Genomic DNA, 15,501 nt, shown 5'->3' on the forward strand with positions numbered 1-15,501 from the left:
TTTTGGGGGTTGAACGTACATATTTTCTTTAAGAAAACCCTTTAAAAAAAAGTCTGGTGGGGTCAAATTAGGTAATCTGGGTGGTCACCTCATTGGACATTTACGTTCTAACCATTTTTCAGGAAACTTTTCATTTAAAACCTCTCGTGCCTGACATGAGCAAAATGGATAGACATCCATCATTCTGATACCACAAAACAAGATCTTCAATCAAAAGTAACATCTTCCAACAAAACCGATAGATCATGTGACGGAAAAATACGATATTTTTCTTCAGTTAAATTACTTGCAACAAAAAATAGTCCTATTATCTTATTGCCGACAATGCCGTATTAAACATTAATTGACGAAAATATCTGATGTTCTACATATCTCAGCTGGTGAGAATTTCCAAAGAACCAATAGTGTATTTTTAGGCACCACCATTTCACGCACCATGGTGAGGTAAATACCTCACAATGGCTCGTGAAAGTCGAATCGTCAGAAAAAGGCACAGTGAAGAAAAAGCTTTTATTCAAATCTAATTTTTTCTTTGCCCAAGTACCAAATTGTACCCGCTTTTCAATATCGTTGCCATGCAATTCTATGTGGCAGGAAACATGATGCATATGCAACTTATTCGATTTTAAAGCACGAATCACATTAGTCAACGAAATGCCCAAATCTCAGAATAACTGACGGCAACTTAAATGGAGGTCACTAGCTACAGCCGCTAAAATAGCTACTTAGGTTGTTTTCGTTGTTGGCAGTTTTTTTGCGGACTTTTTACTTGTTTTCAAGTTGTCTTTTTCAAGAAATTTGTTGCTTATTAGATAAAAAGTTCGACGATTCTTTCTTCAGGAAATCTTTGCACATAAATCCAATTAGGTGCAGCGCCGTTTTGACCCCTTTCTCCATAAGCTGACACCATTTGAATTTTTTTTTTAATTTGAAAAAGTTGTCCATTTTTAGCTTTTAAATTAACAACTTTAGTTGAAGAGAAAATATGTAATTAGCTTCGTCTTAAAGGTTCCTTTCAAATTTATAAAGTCGATACTCCCCAAAAAAAAATTACAATTACATTTTAGTGCAAACGTAGCTTTTTTATTCGATTGATAAATGCTTAAAAATAATGGTTACTATGATTTTCGGTTAGTTTTTAGAATCTGTGAATTTTTATTTTTTATTAATAGAGTTTTTTTCGTAACTTATGTGATGTGTTATTTTTAATGTGCCAATTTAATCTATGTTAATATCTGGAAAACGAGAAGTTTTAAAAAGAAACTTTTCCGCCAAAAATATTGAATTTTGTAAGGTCCTTGCAAATTTACCAAAAAAATGGTACTCCATTAAAAAAACAATTATTATTTGAAACCTTTTTTCATTCTAAAACATGGTTTCGGAGATGCTCCTCTTGCTTTAAATGAAACACCCTATACACCTAATGCAAAATCGTAAGTTAACAAGCACTTTTTTCCTTTCAGCTCTACGAAAAAAAAAATCATAAAAATATCATCTTTTATAAACAGAAAAAGACAAAACAGGAACAATGACCCTGATCATTTCGGACAAACATTGCTTCACTAACCACTGATCAAACGCTATGACGAAATTATGTTAATCGATTACATCCCATCTGATTTAATTTAATCTATAGTTAATTGTTGAATTAATTTTGGTCACGCTACATGGACATAAAAAACACATAATACTTCAGTACAACATGTTGGCCACCAAGGACTGTATGAATTAAATGAAGTAGGGATGTCCGTTTAGTTAATGGTAGAATTGCAATTGGATAGAACGAATGAATGCGGACAATTTTGGCTCACCTGAATGACAACTCGTGATTTTCTTCAATAATCGGAATGTTTGGATCCTTATAGCCATCATGTCGATGTTGCTCTAAATGTCCTATTGCGGCGTGAGACGCACAGGGCGAATGTGTAGCGCAAACAAAGCAGAATATGCACACTGAGAGGATATGGTTAGACATTTTAATCTGAAAGAGAAAAAGATAATTACGGTAGTAATTGCCATAAAGATGCGATTAACATTATTTGATTAGTGTGAGTTTCTCTACGCTTCCGCTTTCATTTAGGTTCGGAAAATTAAATATTTTTCAATACCGAAAAGATGTTTATTAATGATATGGCTCTTACTACTTCGTGATAAGATTAGTCTCGCATTATGGAAACAAGGCGAGAGTCGAATATAATTAGTAAATAAAAATTAGTATGTTTATGTGTATCAGAATAAATTCGGAACTTATTACCAAAAACGCTAACGGGAAATGAAATTTCTATTAACTACACCATACGCACTTTTATTCCAACCTAAGAATAGACAGACGAACATGGAGAGATCGCAAAGTATAACTAAACTTATAAGCCAGATGAGATTTTTACAACGCGTAATTAAAAGTGATTAAAAAGGTCAAAAAGTACAGGTGGGGAATTTAAATAACCGAATGGTAATAATCAACCCACGTAATGTCTAATCTGTGTTCATTGGGTCTGGCCACTTTCGGAAAATGAGATGAACAAATTAGGGAATGAATGGAAATTTATATATTAAAAAAAAACTGGTATGAAATCTATGAATAAAAAAAAATAAACATTGCAGTTTCGAACAATGTTAACAAATTGGATAACGATGAATCGTGTAATGCATATTTAAAAAAAATCGACAACTATCGAGTTTCATTACCTTAGGCAGGTAAGTGGGTCATGACATCAATCGAATTTGTTGACTAAGGTTTTGGTTCATTAAAAATATCTTGTTCTTTTTCTCTTTGGAAGCCGACAATCGTTCGCTGCATAAGTTGCACTAAATGTAAATTACGCTCACACTTTCCTCTTAATAATATCACAAATTTATCTGTTTTGTGCAACCCTACATCTTAAGAAATAGATTTCGCTTGATTCAGTATGCAGTATTGATAGAGAATTTTATAATAAATTTTACGATAAGAAAAGCTATATGGAACCATAAACTTTGCAATTACATTCAACATTTGTGAAAATCGCGGGATTACGCAATGAACTGATTAGAACCTAAAAACTGCGTAGTTGCTAATGATATAAAAATTCGAGCGTTATATAATATACAGGGTGTCCCGTAATTCAACGATGTCCCTTGAAGGGTGGATAAGCCAACTCAAAATAAGTCTATTTAACCAAACTTGGCTCAGTCCAAAAGTTGATAACAACCGAGATAAAATATGTCAAAGATGGAAAAATAAATCAAATCTGTAATACGTTTCTATTACTTCGAACTAATTTCCCGAATTTTTGTATTCAAGAATTTCTTGAGGTGATAAATTCAAATTTATTGATTATTATTATTATATTATTAGCGCTTGCGTCCAACTAGATGCCAAACAATTTGAGCATATTATTTGATTTGTATTTAGTGTTAAATAAATACCATGCAATTGAAAGTAACAAGTGTTTCACTCGAATCCCTAATTATTTAAATAATTTGACAATGAGCCTCTTATGAGGTAAATTTACAATACATTTACTAAAAACTAAAACAGCGATAAATATTTAAAAATTAATAGACAATAAATTTGTATGCATCGTCAGGTTTAGCTCTAGATGCTTCTTTCGTGAAAAACATTTCTTCTGGCGACTTCAATAGGGGGCACCTTTTTTAAGGAAAGGTGAGAGAAAAGATTTATCTAGGTCAAAGTGTCATACACCGTGGCACAAAACAGTTTTGGAAGTTGAAATTAGTTCTAATAGCTGCCTGTGGCGCCCTCTAGAAGATACACCGAAATCGTCGATAAATTTGAATTTACCATCTCAAGGAATTCCCGAATATAAAATGTATTGAAATTGGTTCGAAGTAGTGAAGGCGTATTACAGACAATGTGATTTATCTTTGACATCCTCTATTTCGGTTATTATCAATTTTTGGACTAAGGCAAGTTTAGTTAAATCGACTTATTTTGAGTTGGCTTATCCACCCTCCAGGGAATATCGTTGGTTTACGGGATACCCTGTATAAACGCAGCTTCGGTATTAAATTGTTAAAAAAATTAAACAGACACATAAATATCGAAAAATGCGACGATATCTCCAATTAAATATTCTGTTCAATAGGACAAGTTGAAATTGTTGAAAAAAAATGGGTCTTATATCAAAATTTTTGCGTCACTCTAAATAAATGATTATACATTTAAGTAAGAGCAAAAATTCGAAAATATTAAAAGCATTCATCTATCCATCCAAAAGACAATTTTTACATGGTCGGGTCTCATGCAACACGTCACGAGTGAACCGGAGGCTACACGGACCGACTCGACCTTGGCGTATTGGCCGATCGAATTCGTCAAAAAGTCGTATGTTTTGTGATGTTGATGATCTTCAAGACCTTCAATCTCAATCTAGACTATTTTTTCCTTGGGCGAAATTAATTTCGAACAAAAATTGATCTTATTTGGCTGACGCAAATACACAGCTCGATTTTTCTCTGTACTTTCGTATAACTTTAAAACTAAACCGAATGTCTGTCTACATCTCAGTGCGAATGTTGGAAAATTTTTAAAGTGATTCTTTCCAAACTAATGAATAGGTCGCGGATATAATCGTCCTAAACCCTTGGTACTGGGATCACCACATTTAAATAATTATAGCTTTTTTCTCAGGAAGACTTCAGACGAATTTGAATATTTAATGTCTGTTGCCGTATCAATAAAAAATGCAACATTTTAAATTCAAAAAATATACTGTGCGGTTCTAAATTATAGCCCCCTCCTCCACCCTGTTCACTTTTTTCAAATTATTGTTTTTTTTTTTTATTCGAAAGCAGCATTAAGCAGGATAAAAAAATACTATCGTTTGATGTTTCTTTATTTTTTTAAATATTGCTCAAGTCATCGGTAGCGAAATGACCGATTTTTTTAAATCAAAACATTGGTCAAGTGACACTTTAAATTAAAGGTCTTTCGAAACTACATTCACTGGTGTATTGTGGTTCAAAACCTATGAGAAAAAGAGCTATAAATTCGGTAAAAAATGCAATGCAAACCCAGTTAAATAGTACGTAAATGATTAAAAAAAACTAGTTTGTTGATAGGAAATTAGTTCGTTTGCGATTTTGTGTTTATAAACAGTCATTGGTTATTTTCATTTATTTATTTATTTGCCAACAACTGTGAGTACAAAATCGAAAACAAACTAATTTTCTATCAACATACAAGTATTTTCATTTTCACGTACTATTTCACTGACATTGTATAGCATTTTTTTACAAAATTTATACCTGTTTTTGTAAAAAAACTAATAGACACCAATGAATGTATTTTTGAAAGACCTTTAATTTGAGTTATCACTTGATCCGTGTTTCCATATTAATTTTTTTTTGCGCCACCGATGACGTAAGCAACATTTAAAAAAATAAATAAACGTAAAAAATTAGTTTTCTTGTCACATTTAATGCAGTTTTGTATTACAAAAAATAGATTGTTAAAAAGGTGGGATGGAGAGAGGCAATTAGACCCGCATGGTATTTAAATGCTGAATAAAGCAGTTTTTTTAGTGTAATTTTTTATTATTACAAAATTAGTTTTATTCTGGTGTGTATTATTTTCAATTTTTTCCATACAACTCTTGTCCAGCAGTTTTTGGAAAATTTTGAAACACGCAGTTTTATTTTTGTTTGATGTAATGGGTCTCAAACCACTATCGCATCATAATTTACTTAAAAACAATAGCAACATTGACAATAATTAAAATAAGCGTAAAATGTTATTTGCTCTAAAACTTATAAATTTTAATTAATAAAATTACGGTTAAAAAAGGCTTAAAATTTTACGAGTGTCCCACCCTTACTCGACCTGCAAATTAGCTCACGTTTCTACCAAACAAAACTGTCAATAAAACAATTATATTTTCCACATTTGTTTGTTTTATGTTAAAACATTGCTAAAACTATGGAGTTTTTCGAATATCTGCAAGACATTTTCTGAATCTGACCACACGTAGGTAGGAGAAAACAAATTCGTATCAATACAGACTTATCAAGAGAACCTCTGCACGCACCTGCTCTATGACCATTGCGTTGCGAATCACTCTGAATATTCATGTGACATGAACATATGCCATTTACGGTAATACATGTGGACATAGCACGAAGTGTAGCTTTTGGCTGTCACTTGCAAGTTACTCTTACGCGAGTTAAGTACGTCACCTCTGACGAAAAAGGACAAAGAGGTACCTACTTACTTTTCATATCGCACGCTTCGTAAATAGTTTGTTGGTAACCGCGGAAATTATGATGTTAATGAACCTGCCAACATATTGAAAATTTGGCTTTAACAGAGTTCCAAATTATTTTTATCCTGCCGAGCACTTCTCGTGCATATGCGACCCTGAACAATCTCGACTTTTCCATAAATATTTTGTTGACAAATTGCTATTTTGAGAAAAAGTTATTTGCCGATCGTAGGACCCAAAACTGAACCAACTGCATATTGATGTAGAGATGAAAGAGAGCGAAAATAACAACGCAATACAGAACGGAGTACGGGCTAAACCATTCTCTTATGAAATCGAACGCATAGTGTATCTTGCGGAATTAGTATCTATGACGTAAATACCATGTGCTATTTGCGCTATTATTAACTTCTATCACTTACGATGACTACTACATTTTTTCCTGTGACTACAGCCAATAATTATAGCAAAGAGAAATATGATCATCTCATAAGTTCGATTTAAGTTTCTATACTCCGATATATTTGGACTTCGACCAAACAACAACATACAACAACTTTCGGTCTCATTGGCATAATTATTTAACACATCGCAACTATCGATGATAGAAACTGAAATTAGTTTATTTTCAAACAATTGTATTATTTTAGAAACTGTGTTTGAAATCGTAAGTTTTTTAATAGCAATTAAAAGATGATTAATATCAGATTTACGCATAACTTTTATTATCAATAAATAAATGCATAGTATCATATCTGCAAGCTAAAATTGACAAGCATTTTTCTGAAATTTAAATTCAATACAACAGTCTATCAATAATCTCTTAATGCATCGGATAATATATATTGGTTTAGAGATCTTTAAGTTAGTATTCAAGGTTGCACGTAGATTGCAGAAGTTAAAAAGGGAAATCATACATTGGGCATATTTAAAATGAAAAGATGATGAAGCAAATTTAAGAAAAATTTTAGACAATAATATTCAATATTATCATTGAAAATCTCAATTAAAAATGAATGGTGATACAACTCCATAACTCTTTTAGCTTTAAAATCCTCCAATAGATGTTTTAGCTAATTATCAAATATTATTTTTGAAATATTATGCAAAATAATGCCAATTGTTGGATTGATGAAATTAACTATGCTCTGCAAAAAAAAACTCTATTTATGTATTCATTTCTTGTCGTAGGTATACGAAAATAATCCGAAAATTGAGTGAGACAATTCAACTTATATCAGATCAGTTTTTGCAAACTGAAAACTTTCTAAAGAGCTATAACTTAGCTTTAAAATTGTTCATTAATGCAACTGCATCGAACGAAAAATATTTATATCTCGAGTTACAGCTTTTATCATTTATTATTTTTGGCGTTTCCAAGATTTTATAACGCTTCTATAACGAAATTGGAAAATCCTGCTTTTAAGACTCAATTTCTTGAAAAAAATTGAGTGACCCGTGGGTGTGTATATGCACCTAAATGAAATAACATTCAAAATACCGAAACTTCTTTCTATTTTAGTCTCCAAAAACGGTCAAAGTAAAATAACTTGTTACATACTGATCACGTATGTACCTCATTCAGACATGAACTTTCTGCACTTTAAAAATTAGAGAAAAATAGTTGTATGTATAATTATAAATGTAATGGGTAAATATTTATTCAACTTAGAATTATAAAATAAATTTTGATTCTTTTCCTTACTTTTTTCGTATCATTAAATATCAAATGTTGCACATGTATCTTATTTCAATAATAACTGAGATATCCTATAAAACGAATCAATTTAAGACATCCTTATAAGGTTTCTGTTTACCCTTTACCAGGGGTACACAGTGTTTATTAGCACACATTAAAAAATTGTAAATACGTGGGTTAATAGAAAAGTATCCGGATTTTGTCTCAATTCTCAAAAATCTGTTACAATAAAATAAACGTCAGAAGACAACTTTAAAAAAATAAATATGCCAAACTGTAGACTTATTTTTTAATTGTTTGACAGATCTTTTCATCTCAAATTATTATTTTTCTATATTTTATGAAAAAATAATGCATATGTATGGCATAGAAAAAATTCATTTTAAAGACTTGAAACTTACATTCCCCTTGAAAAACTAAGATATAATTGTGAGATTTATTCTACTACAACGCGATGGCTTCGAAGATATAATCCTACAAAGGACAACACAGTACTTTGCAACTCAGCTATGCGATTCATCTGAAAATAATTGAAAATTGGAATAGTAGGTGCTAAACGAAATATACATTGTATTTCAAGACAAATTGAGCAAAAATTTTTTTTTATATTCAGAAATTCGATTTCTAATTTCTCCTTCTAGCAATCATTTTAGAAACTGGGAAAAAAATATGTATATCAATTTCCCACGATTATGAAACTACTTGCTCTTTCCATCAATCTCTTTTGACTAACGTTTTCTGAGATACATAGCCAGCCACCTCTTAAATTACTCAATTGTGGTTAAAGCTTGGCTCAGCAGTCCCACGTATTTTAAGATAGAAGAAACAATTTAGATATGAACCATATCCACATCAAAGTGTTGTTTCTCAATTTGAACCTCAAGATACAATAATTTGGCCTCGAATTTGGCCTAATTACTTAATAATGTAAACCCAATCTGTTCGCAACATACCCAATTAGCACATCCCTAATAAGGATACTTGTTGCTAAGCCTAAACTAGATACTATAAGTAGTTTATAATTATATACATTCACACCAAAATAAAGCTTGTGGAATGGTAAGGTAGATAACATGGAGAGAGATCAATGAAACTTAATATTAACATAAGGATAGTAAGATAAGAAGCATATGGAATACACTTAATAAATGATAATAACATGTACTAACTTTACTTTTGGATGTACGAGATTTTCCTTATCTATGCCTATTTTACATTTATTTAATTAATGGTGATAGGTACATTCTCACCAATATTTTACTAAATATATAATTTATGTATCTATGTAGCACTTTTTTAAGCTTTTGGTACCTTTGCCGGAGGATCATTTCTATCGAGACGACAAAATCATAACGGAGTATTGGTCAATTTCGCGATTAGCCTGCAGGCAAAATTATTAATGTTTTCCTGGTAATTTAACCAACAGGATAATTTCCCTGGAAATAAAGAAAATTATGAACGTTCTGCTTGGTTTTTGTCGTTTCTATGAAGATTATTTTGCTGACTAAGTTACAAAGAGTTTGAAAAACTGGTCCTATAAGTCTTACCAGAATCAGACTGCTTAATTTAACTAATAATTGATATGTTAGCTTATTATAGACACAGATTATCTCTGTTTACATTCGACATTAAAGATGTACTTTGACATAAAACAATGAAAATCACAACAATATATTGCTACGCAGACACAACAAATGTTACTCAATTGTATCCTTAAATTAAGTTGTGCAAAACCTAACCCTCACATATAAAGTAGACTTGAAGTTTATTTTCTCCTTAGACGACCCTGAAGAATAGTGTGGAAGATATTTCACAAAGGTTTTGATGTTACATTTGAACATGGATGCCACAAAGCTTTAAATCAAAGAGTTTTTTCTTACAAATTAAATACAGTGTGTACCCAGATAGGGAAAACAACTATTACGATAGTTAAAAACGTCTCGATTTAATATTAAGGTTTTCAAGATTCAGCCCTGCTTGGCCAAAGACTAATTTCCACTAAAATTAAATTTTTTAAAACAAAAGCATGTAAACTTAGTTTTCTTTAAAGTGCCTTTTATGTGATACATCCGACAAAAAGCTATTAAGGTCGTTTAAGATGACAACATCTACACCAATTTTCGAAATGTTTGCTTAACTTTGATTCAATTCGTTTTCTTTTAATGCAGGAGAAATTTTTTGAACAATTTTCTTGAATGAATCTTAAATGATTTTGATTTATATGAAAATTTAATAAACTTATCGGGATATTGTTCCAAAACAATTTTTCTTAATAACTTTACGTCACCTATGTCACCTAAAAGGAATCTTATGCATTTTCAGGATTGGGTATTGTGGATGTTATGGTTAGATATGGTGAAATCTTTAACCAAACAGCGCTGAGCAACCTTAAAGAAATTTGATTGAAACAAGAATATTTATTTTTAACAATCATTTCACCAATCTTGATACTATTTAGGATTACTTTTTATAATTTAACTAGTTACAACAAGTTTATGATTGAAGCAAGGAAAATATTGTTTATATAAAATTTTATAATATATTGACGTATACCTTTATGATATGACGTTAGAAAAACAAATGGACATCGAAACTCAAAAAAGTCAATGTTAAGTTTTTTCGATAGTACCCTTTATATATTAATGCATATTTGGATTCATCGAATTTTTCACTTTCGAGCATATGTAATATGTCAAAGTTTGCTAATAGTTGTGGATATTTAATTTAAATAAAGTATTGAAAAAACTGAGCGCCCTGTTAGATTAGTCATATCGCATATAATTCTATAGAGATACTGAAAAATTGAACAGTGCACACCAAATTGAAATAAATTAATAAATCCTGATTTTATTACAAATACGATTTTGAAATTTAACACAGGTTACAAGAAATGTATAAACAATAATGGCAGTCACTTTGAACATTTGTAATTATTTTTGTTTCTTTTTTTGCATCAATTTGGTTAGTTCAGACTAATAATTAATAGAAAATATGTTTCATCATAGGTTGATTCGAAGTTAATGTTGACAAACTTTTATTTTATTTTAAAGATTTAATACATTATAACCCATAGTTTATGGCTGCCTAGGATTGCTCTGTCTTTTCAATAGAAATATATATCAAAAACTACTGAAGCAAATATGTCATATTATATTTTTTTATAACAGAAAAATTTATAGAATTCGAATATGCAATAACATATAGGGGTCCCGTTCGAAAACCTTAACATTGTTTTCTTCAAGCTCTGATGTTCAAACATGTTTTCTAATATCTCAAAAAACAACTTTTTTCTAACTTCAATACTAAACTTGGAGTAAGTTGTCATATTATAAAAATGAACCCCATGCATGTTCCTATTTCAAAATAAAAACTGAATTTCATGCTGCAAAAGCTAATTATTATACATTTACAACAACCTTAGAAAAATAAACTCCAAAAGTAACATAGATATCAGGTTTTTTTGTGCCTACAACTCTGGCAGGATGGTTAATGTCTCCTCCATTTACAACTTCCTTAATATTCTTGTCACAGAGCTAAAAGAATATTATTTTCTGGAAATTATTAGTTTACTTTGAAAAGTACAAAATATTTACACCCCTAAAATTTTTGAAACCTTTTATATGGTAACACTAGATGTCTAGTCTGGATAGTACAGTTGAAATGGGTTGAAATATTTGAAGTTGTACACTTCAGTTTCATTATCAATTATTTTCGACATATTTTTTACAGAATTTCTTAAATAGCAAAGGCACAGCAGATGAATTTTGAAAATATTTTGCTGCCTTCTGGAATGACATTAAGTAATAAGGTAAACAGATGCCACAGAGTTAATCAATTAAATATTGATGTACTGTAAATGTTGGGAACTTTTTAAAATGTAGCAAATATTACTTTGACATTATAAATCCAGCTTAATGAATAATCTGTGCAGCCTCAAGCTATATAATTACAATGATGGCTAAGGGTAATATGTTCAAATACCAAGGCCTCCTCAGCAGAAAATGAGGTTTAAACCGTGTGTATAAACAAATGAGGGTCAGGTGCCCAAATTAGGAACAGCAAGCTTAAACCCTAATTCAACAAGGGCCACTAGCTCTGTTCCAACCAGGATGAAGACCAATTCTGGGTTGTTAGGCACTGTCAGACATGCAAGGAGGTGCAAGGAGTTCTGACCAATATACCACTTATATTTTTGGTTGTTTTGGATAATATCGAAATGTTTTCGTCCCATGTTGGAACAGACCTCAAAATCACAAATTCTAGATTAATTTGAATTAAGTATCTAGGTAGGTAACTATTATTTCTATTTCCCTACATCCTACAACCTTATTTATTGCTACTTGATATCTGTATTTAGATTTTTGATAATTGTGGCAAATGACATGGGACACACATTCATTCTTTTTTAATCCATTTTTGTAGTTATTTTGGTCATACACACTGCAAGGCAATTTCAAAACGTTCCAGAAATATCGTCAGAGAAAATTTCGAAATTCGAATCCCGGATTCCTGATGCATTCTTGGTTGAAATTTCTGACCTGACAACAAAACTAACTGAATAGCTACTGACTGTTGTATTACGAGAAAGTGAATGAAAAAACCCAAATGCGTACGACATAAGTTAACTGATAAAGGTAGACATGAATAATGTCAATTACTACTTAGAGTACTACTAAGAGTAAAAATAGTAAAATTAAAAACTACCTGATTGATCTCCTGGTCTTAATTCAATTTTCAATACACCGATCGCCGACCGAACCGGACTCCAACCAAAAATAAAACACAAAAATGTTTCAGTTAACGTGCTCCCTGTAGAACAGTTGGTTTAATTCTGTCTCCCTCTCATTCGTTAGCCAAAAGGGATAGATAAAGACAACTATTGCATCTCTCTTCTTTTTCTAGGCTAAACGTGATATAGGCGATTAGTAGCAAGGTTGAGCTGTATCGATTCTTGAGCTATCAATACATTTTTCAATAACCCAAAATCAAGTGTAAAACACTTACATAAATAAAGTAATAAAAAACAAGAATTTTAATTGCGAATTTGGTATTGATATTAAGTTGGTTCGAACAGTGAAGAAATTTATTGTCGATATTTCAAAATATGTTTACTGTACGGAACTGTGTCGCCAAGTTCTTTGCGAAAAATACACTCATGCTCAAAATCTGGAAACATTCTAGATTTTGTCAATAAATCATTTTTTTACGTTCAATTAAGCCTTGAACTTATGACAGTTACTTTTATCTTAATTTGTCAAATGCCAAATTCACCGATCTGTATAAAAGACGATTTACAGGTGAGCATGAAAATGATTTGAAGATATGCAAAAAATAAATTGTAATAAAAGGAATTATTGAAAACTCTTTCAAAAACATACAGATTTAAAGTTTAATGAAAAATGTGCCCCTCCCGTGTGTTTACGGTAGTCTTAAAACGCATTTTCATATTCAGAATTAGGTTATACAAATCGTGTTGATTAATATCATTCGAGAGCTGTTGGAGAGCTGAAAATAACTGATTTCGGTCTTGAAATTCATTCAGGTTTCAAAGAACCCTTCTCGGAAGCATGTCCCATGCATGATTAATCGCGTTGAGGTCAAAAGATTGCGCAGGCCAGTCTAAAACTGGAATATTTTACTTTTCCAGGAAATTTCTAATGACTAGTAATATGTAAAGGGGCTTCATCGTGCATTAAGATGAAATCTGAATCTATATTGTTTCCGTATGGAACTACAACAGGTTCTAGAATATTCTAACATAACTGTATGCTTGAAAAAAATTAGATTGATTCTATGACTATGTGAAATTCCTGCTGACACTGTGATTGTGCCTCCTCTGTAGCCATGAACTTCCTTTGTGTATTGAATTTCGACTTTATGTACTAACTGCTTGCCAACTTCGAGAATCTGGATAGAAACTGAATTGACTCATTACTGAATAAAATGTTTCTCAACTGATCTAGTTCCCATTTTACATGTTCTTGAGACTATGCTAGTCGAACGGTGTAATTCCCTCAGTTTAGAGGTTGGCATGTCCAAGACCTTCTGGAAACTAAATTTCCTTCTCTCATTTTCCTGCAGATGACATGTCTTGAAACAGCTACATTATGACCCCCCCCCATAGATCATTGACTAAGTTGCAGTAGCAGTGTCTTTTTTTTAAGCTTCTAATTGGACATATTAGTCCATATGAGGAGTTATCACTCTTGGCCTACTCAAATGTCTCTTGTACACTGCCAGTCTCTCGATAACGGGATCAGAGGGAAGAGATAAATCTCTGTGTGGTTCCCATGGCATCAGCAACAATAACTTGCTATAGCCTATCTTTGAGCATTCCTTTAGCTCATAACATTTCACTTTGACATAAATGTTATCTAGGCATCTTTAAAATAATAAAAACTAAAATGATAGAAGAACAATGATCGATCGTCACCTAACAAAACAACTACAATACAATAATTTCATATGCTAACTTAACATTGTTTTCCCATATACTCTAAAAAAAATTATGTAGGGCTGTTTACAAATATCTCATATTTGTATATTTACATTAATAAACATTGCAGATAACATGATACGCTGCATATACTATAACTATAAAGCAGAAAGAGAAAATTTTAGTAATAAAAATCTTTATATTCTTAGATTTTGAGCATATGTGTATATTCGTTGCTCACAGATAATGATCGACTCTTTCAATAAACTTAAAAAATTAATACCTTGTGGCACGGCTGATATGTTAAGACCAGCCACGTAGGCGCAACGCTCTATTATGAAGTGTCACTTAGTCAGCCAATAAATTAGAAATACAGTCATGGTATTAAAATGTGATGGATCGTATATTATCAGCAGTTAGCATTATTTCTGGATATTATATGCAGAAAACTGAGTCTTTGAATGCAAGGAACAATGAGGCCGAGCAGTGTCTGGAAAAAATGTAAAATTCCCTAACAGTAGGACCCATTTTGTTAGTGTTTACACGAAACTCCACAGAATTAGGGAGCCAAATACAGCTTCTTAAAATTTCAAGACAGATTCTTTTACTTTTCACATTCTTCTTTGCAATCTTAGATCACAATAAAAATGCATTGTGCATGCAATATCTATCAATGCCTGGAATTTATCAAATTTCTACAAAGCTTTCAGGGATAAGATTCGGTATTAAACAAAAAAACATTTGTATGACGCTGCTAGAGAAGAAAATAAAAGATAACATTTTATCGAAGTTCAATCTTAATATGTAGCTGCTTTTCAACATCCGCCAAATGACAAAAGTTTTGCATGTGAAATTAGCATCTAAAGCAACACTTTTATTCATCCTTTCTAGTTGTTCACGTTGCCCCTGATAGCCTCAGGCGAAGCAAAAATAAAGAATGTCTTAGCAAACCAGTTTCAAGGCGATATCTCTGTTATAAATAGTTAGAGATACTCTTATTATTAGGGACACCTAATAATTATTCAATCATTTTAATGCATTGAATCTAAAAGTGCAAAAAATATACAGGGCTTTCTATTTGAAATAAGGAAGTTGACATTGATTTTCGATATAAGTGGAAACAGTAAAAACAGTAAAGTCCCACTACATATTGCAATTCTTCA

At 31.5% G+C, this 15,501-nt stretch overlaps 1 protein-coding gene across 3 annotated transcripts in view; it reads right to left on the minus strand.

Annotated features, from left to right (window-relative positions):
- LOC136339785 (zinc transporter foi-like) overlaps positions 1-12,730 on the minus strand; it is a 29,823-nt gene extending 17,093 nt beyond the window's left edge. Inside the window, exons 1-2 of one of the 3 annotated variants that reach the window (XM_066283269.1) lie at positions 12,607-12,730; positions 1,812-1,981 (exon numbers count right to left, since the gene is read on the minus strand). In XM_066283269.1, coding sequence (XP_066139366.1) covers positions 1,812-1,975 — 164 coding nt within the window. In that variant the 5' untranslated portion in view covers positions 1,976-1,981; positions 12,607-12,730. Of the gene's footprint in view, positions 1-1,811; positions 1,982-2,254; positions 2,280-2,303; positions 2,409-12,606 lie in introns of those variants that run through there. The other 2 variants (XM_066283270.1, XM_066283271.1) reach the window with 2 other exon arrangements.
- Between the last annotated feature and the right edge of the window lie 2,771 nt (positions 12,731-15,501).

This window comes from Euwallacea fornicatus, chromosome 6 (genome assembly GCF_040115645.1).
Source record: "Euwallacea fornicatus isolate EFF26 chromosome 6, ASM4011564v1, whole genome shotgun sequence".
Taxonomy (NCBI): domain Eukaryota; kingdom Metazoa; phylum Arthropoda; class Insecta; order Coleoptera; family Curculionidae; genus Euwallacea; species Euwallacea fornicatus.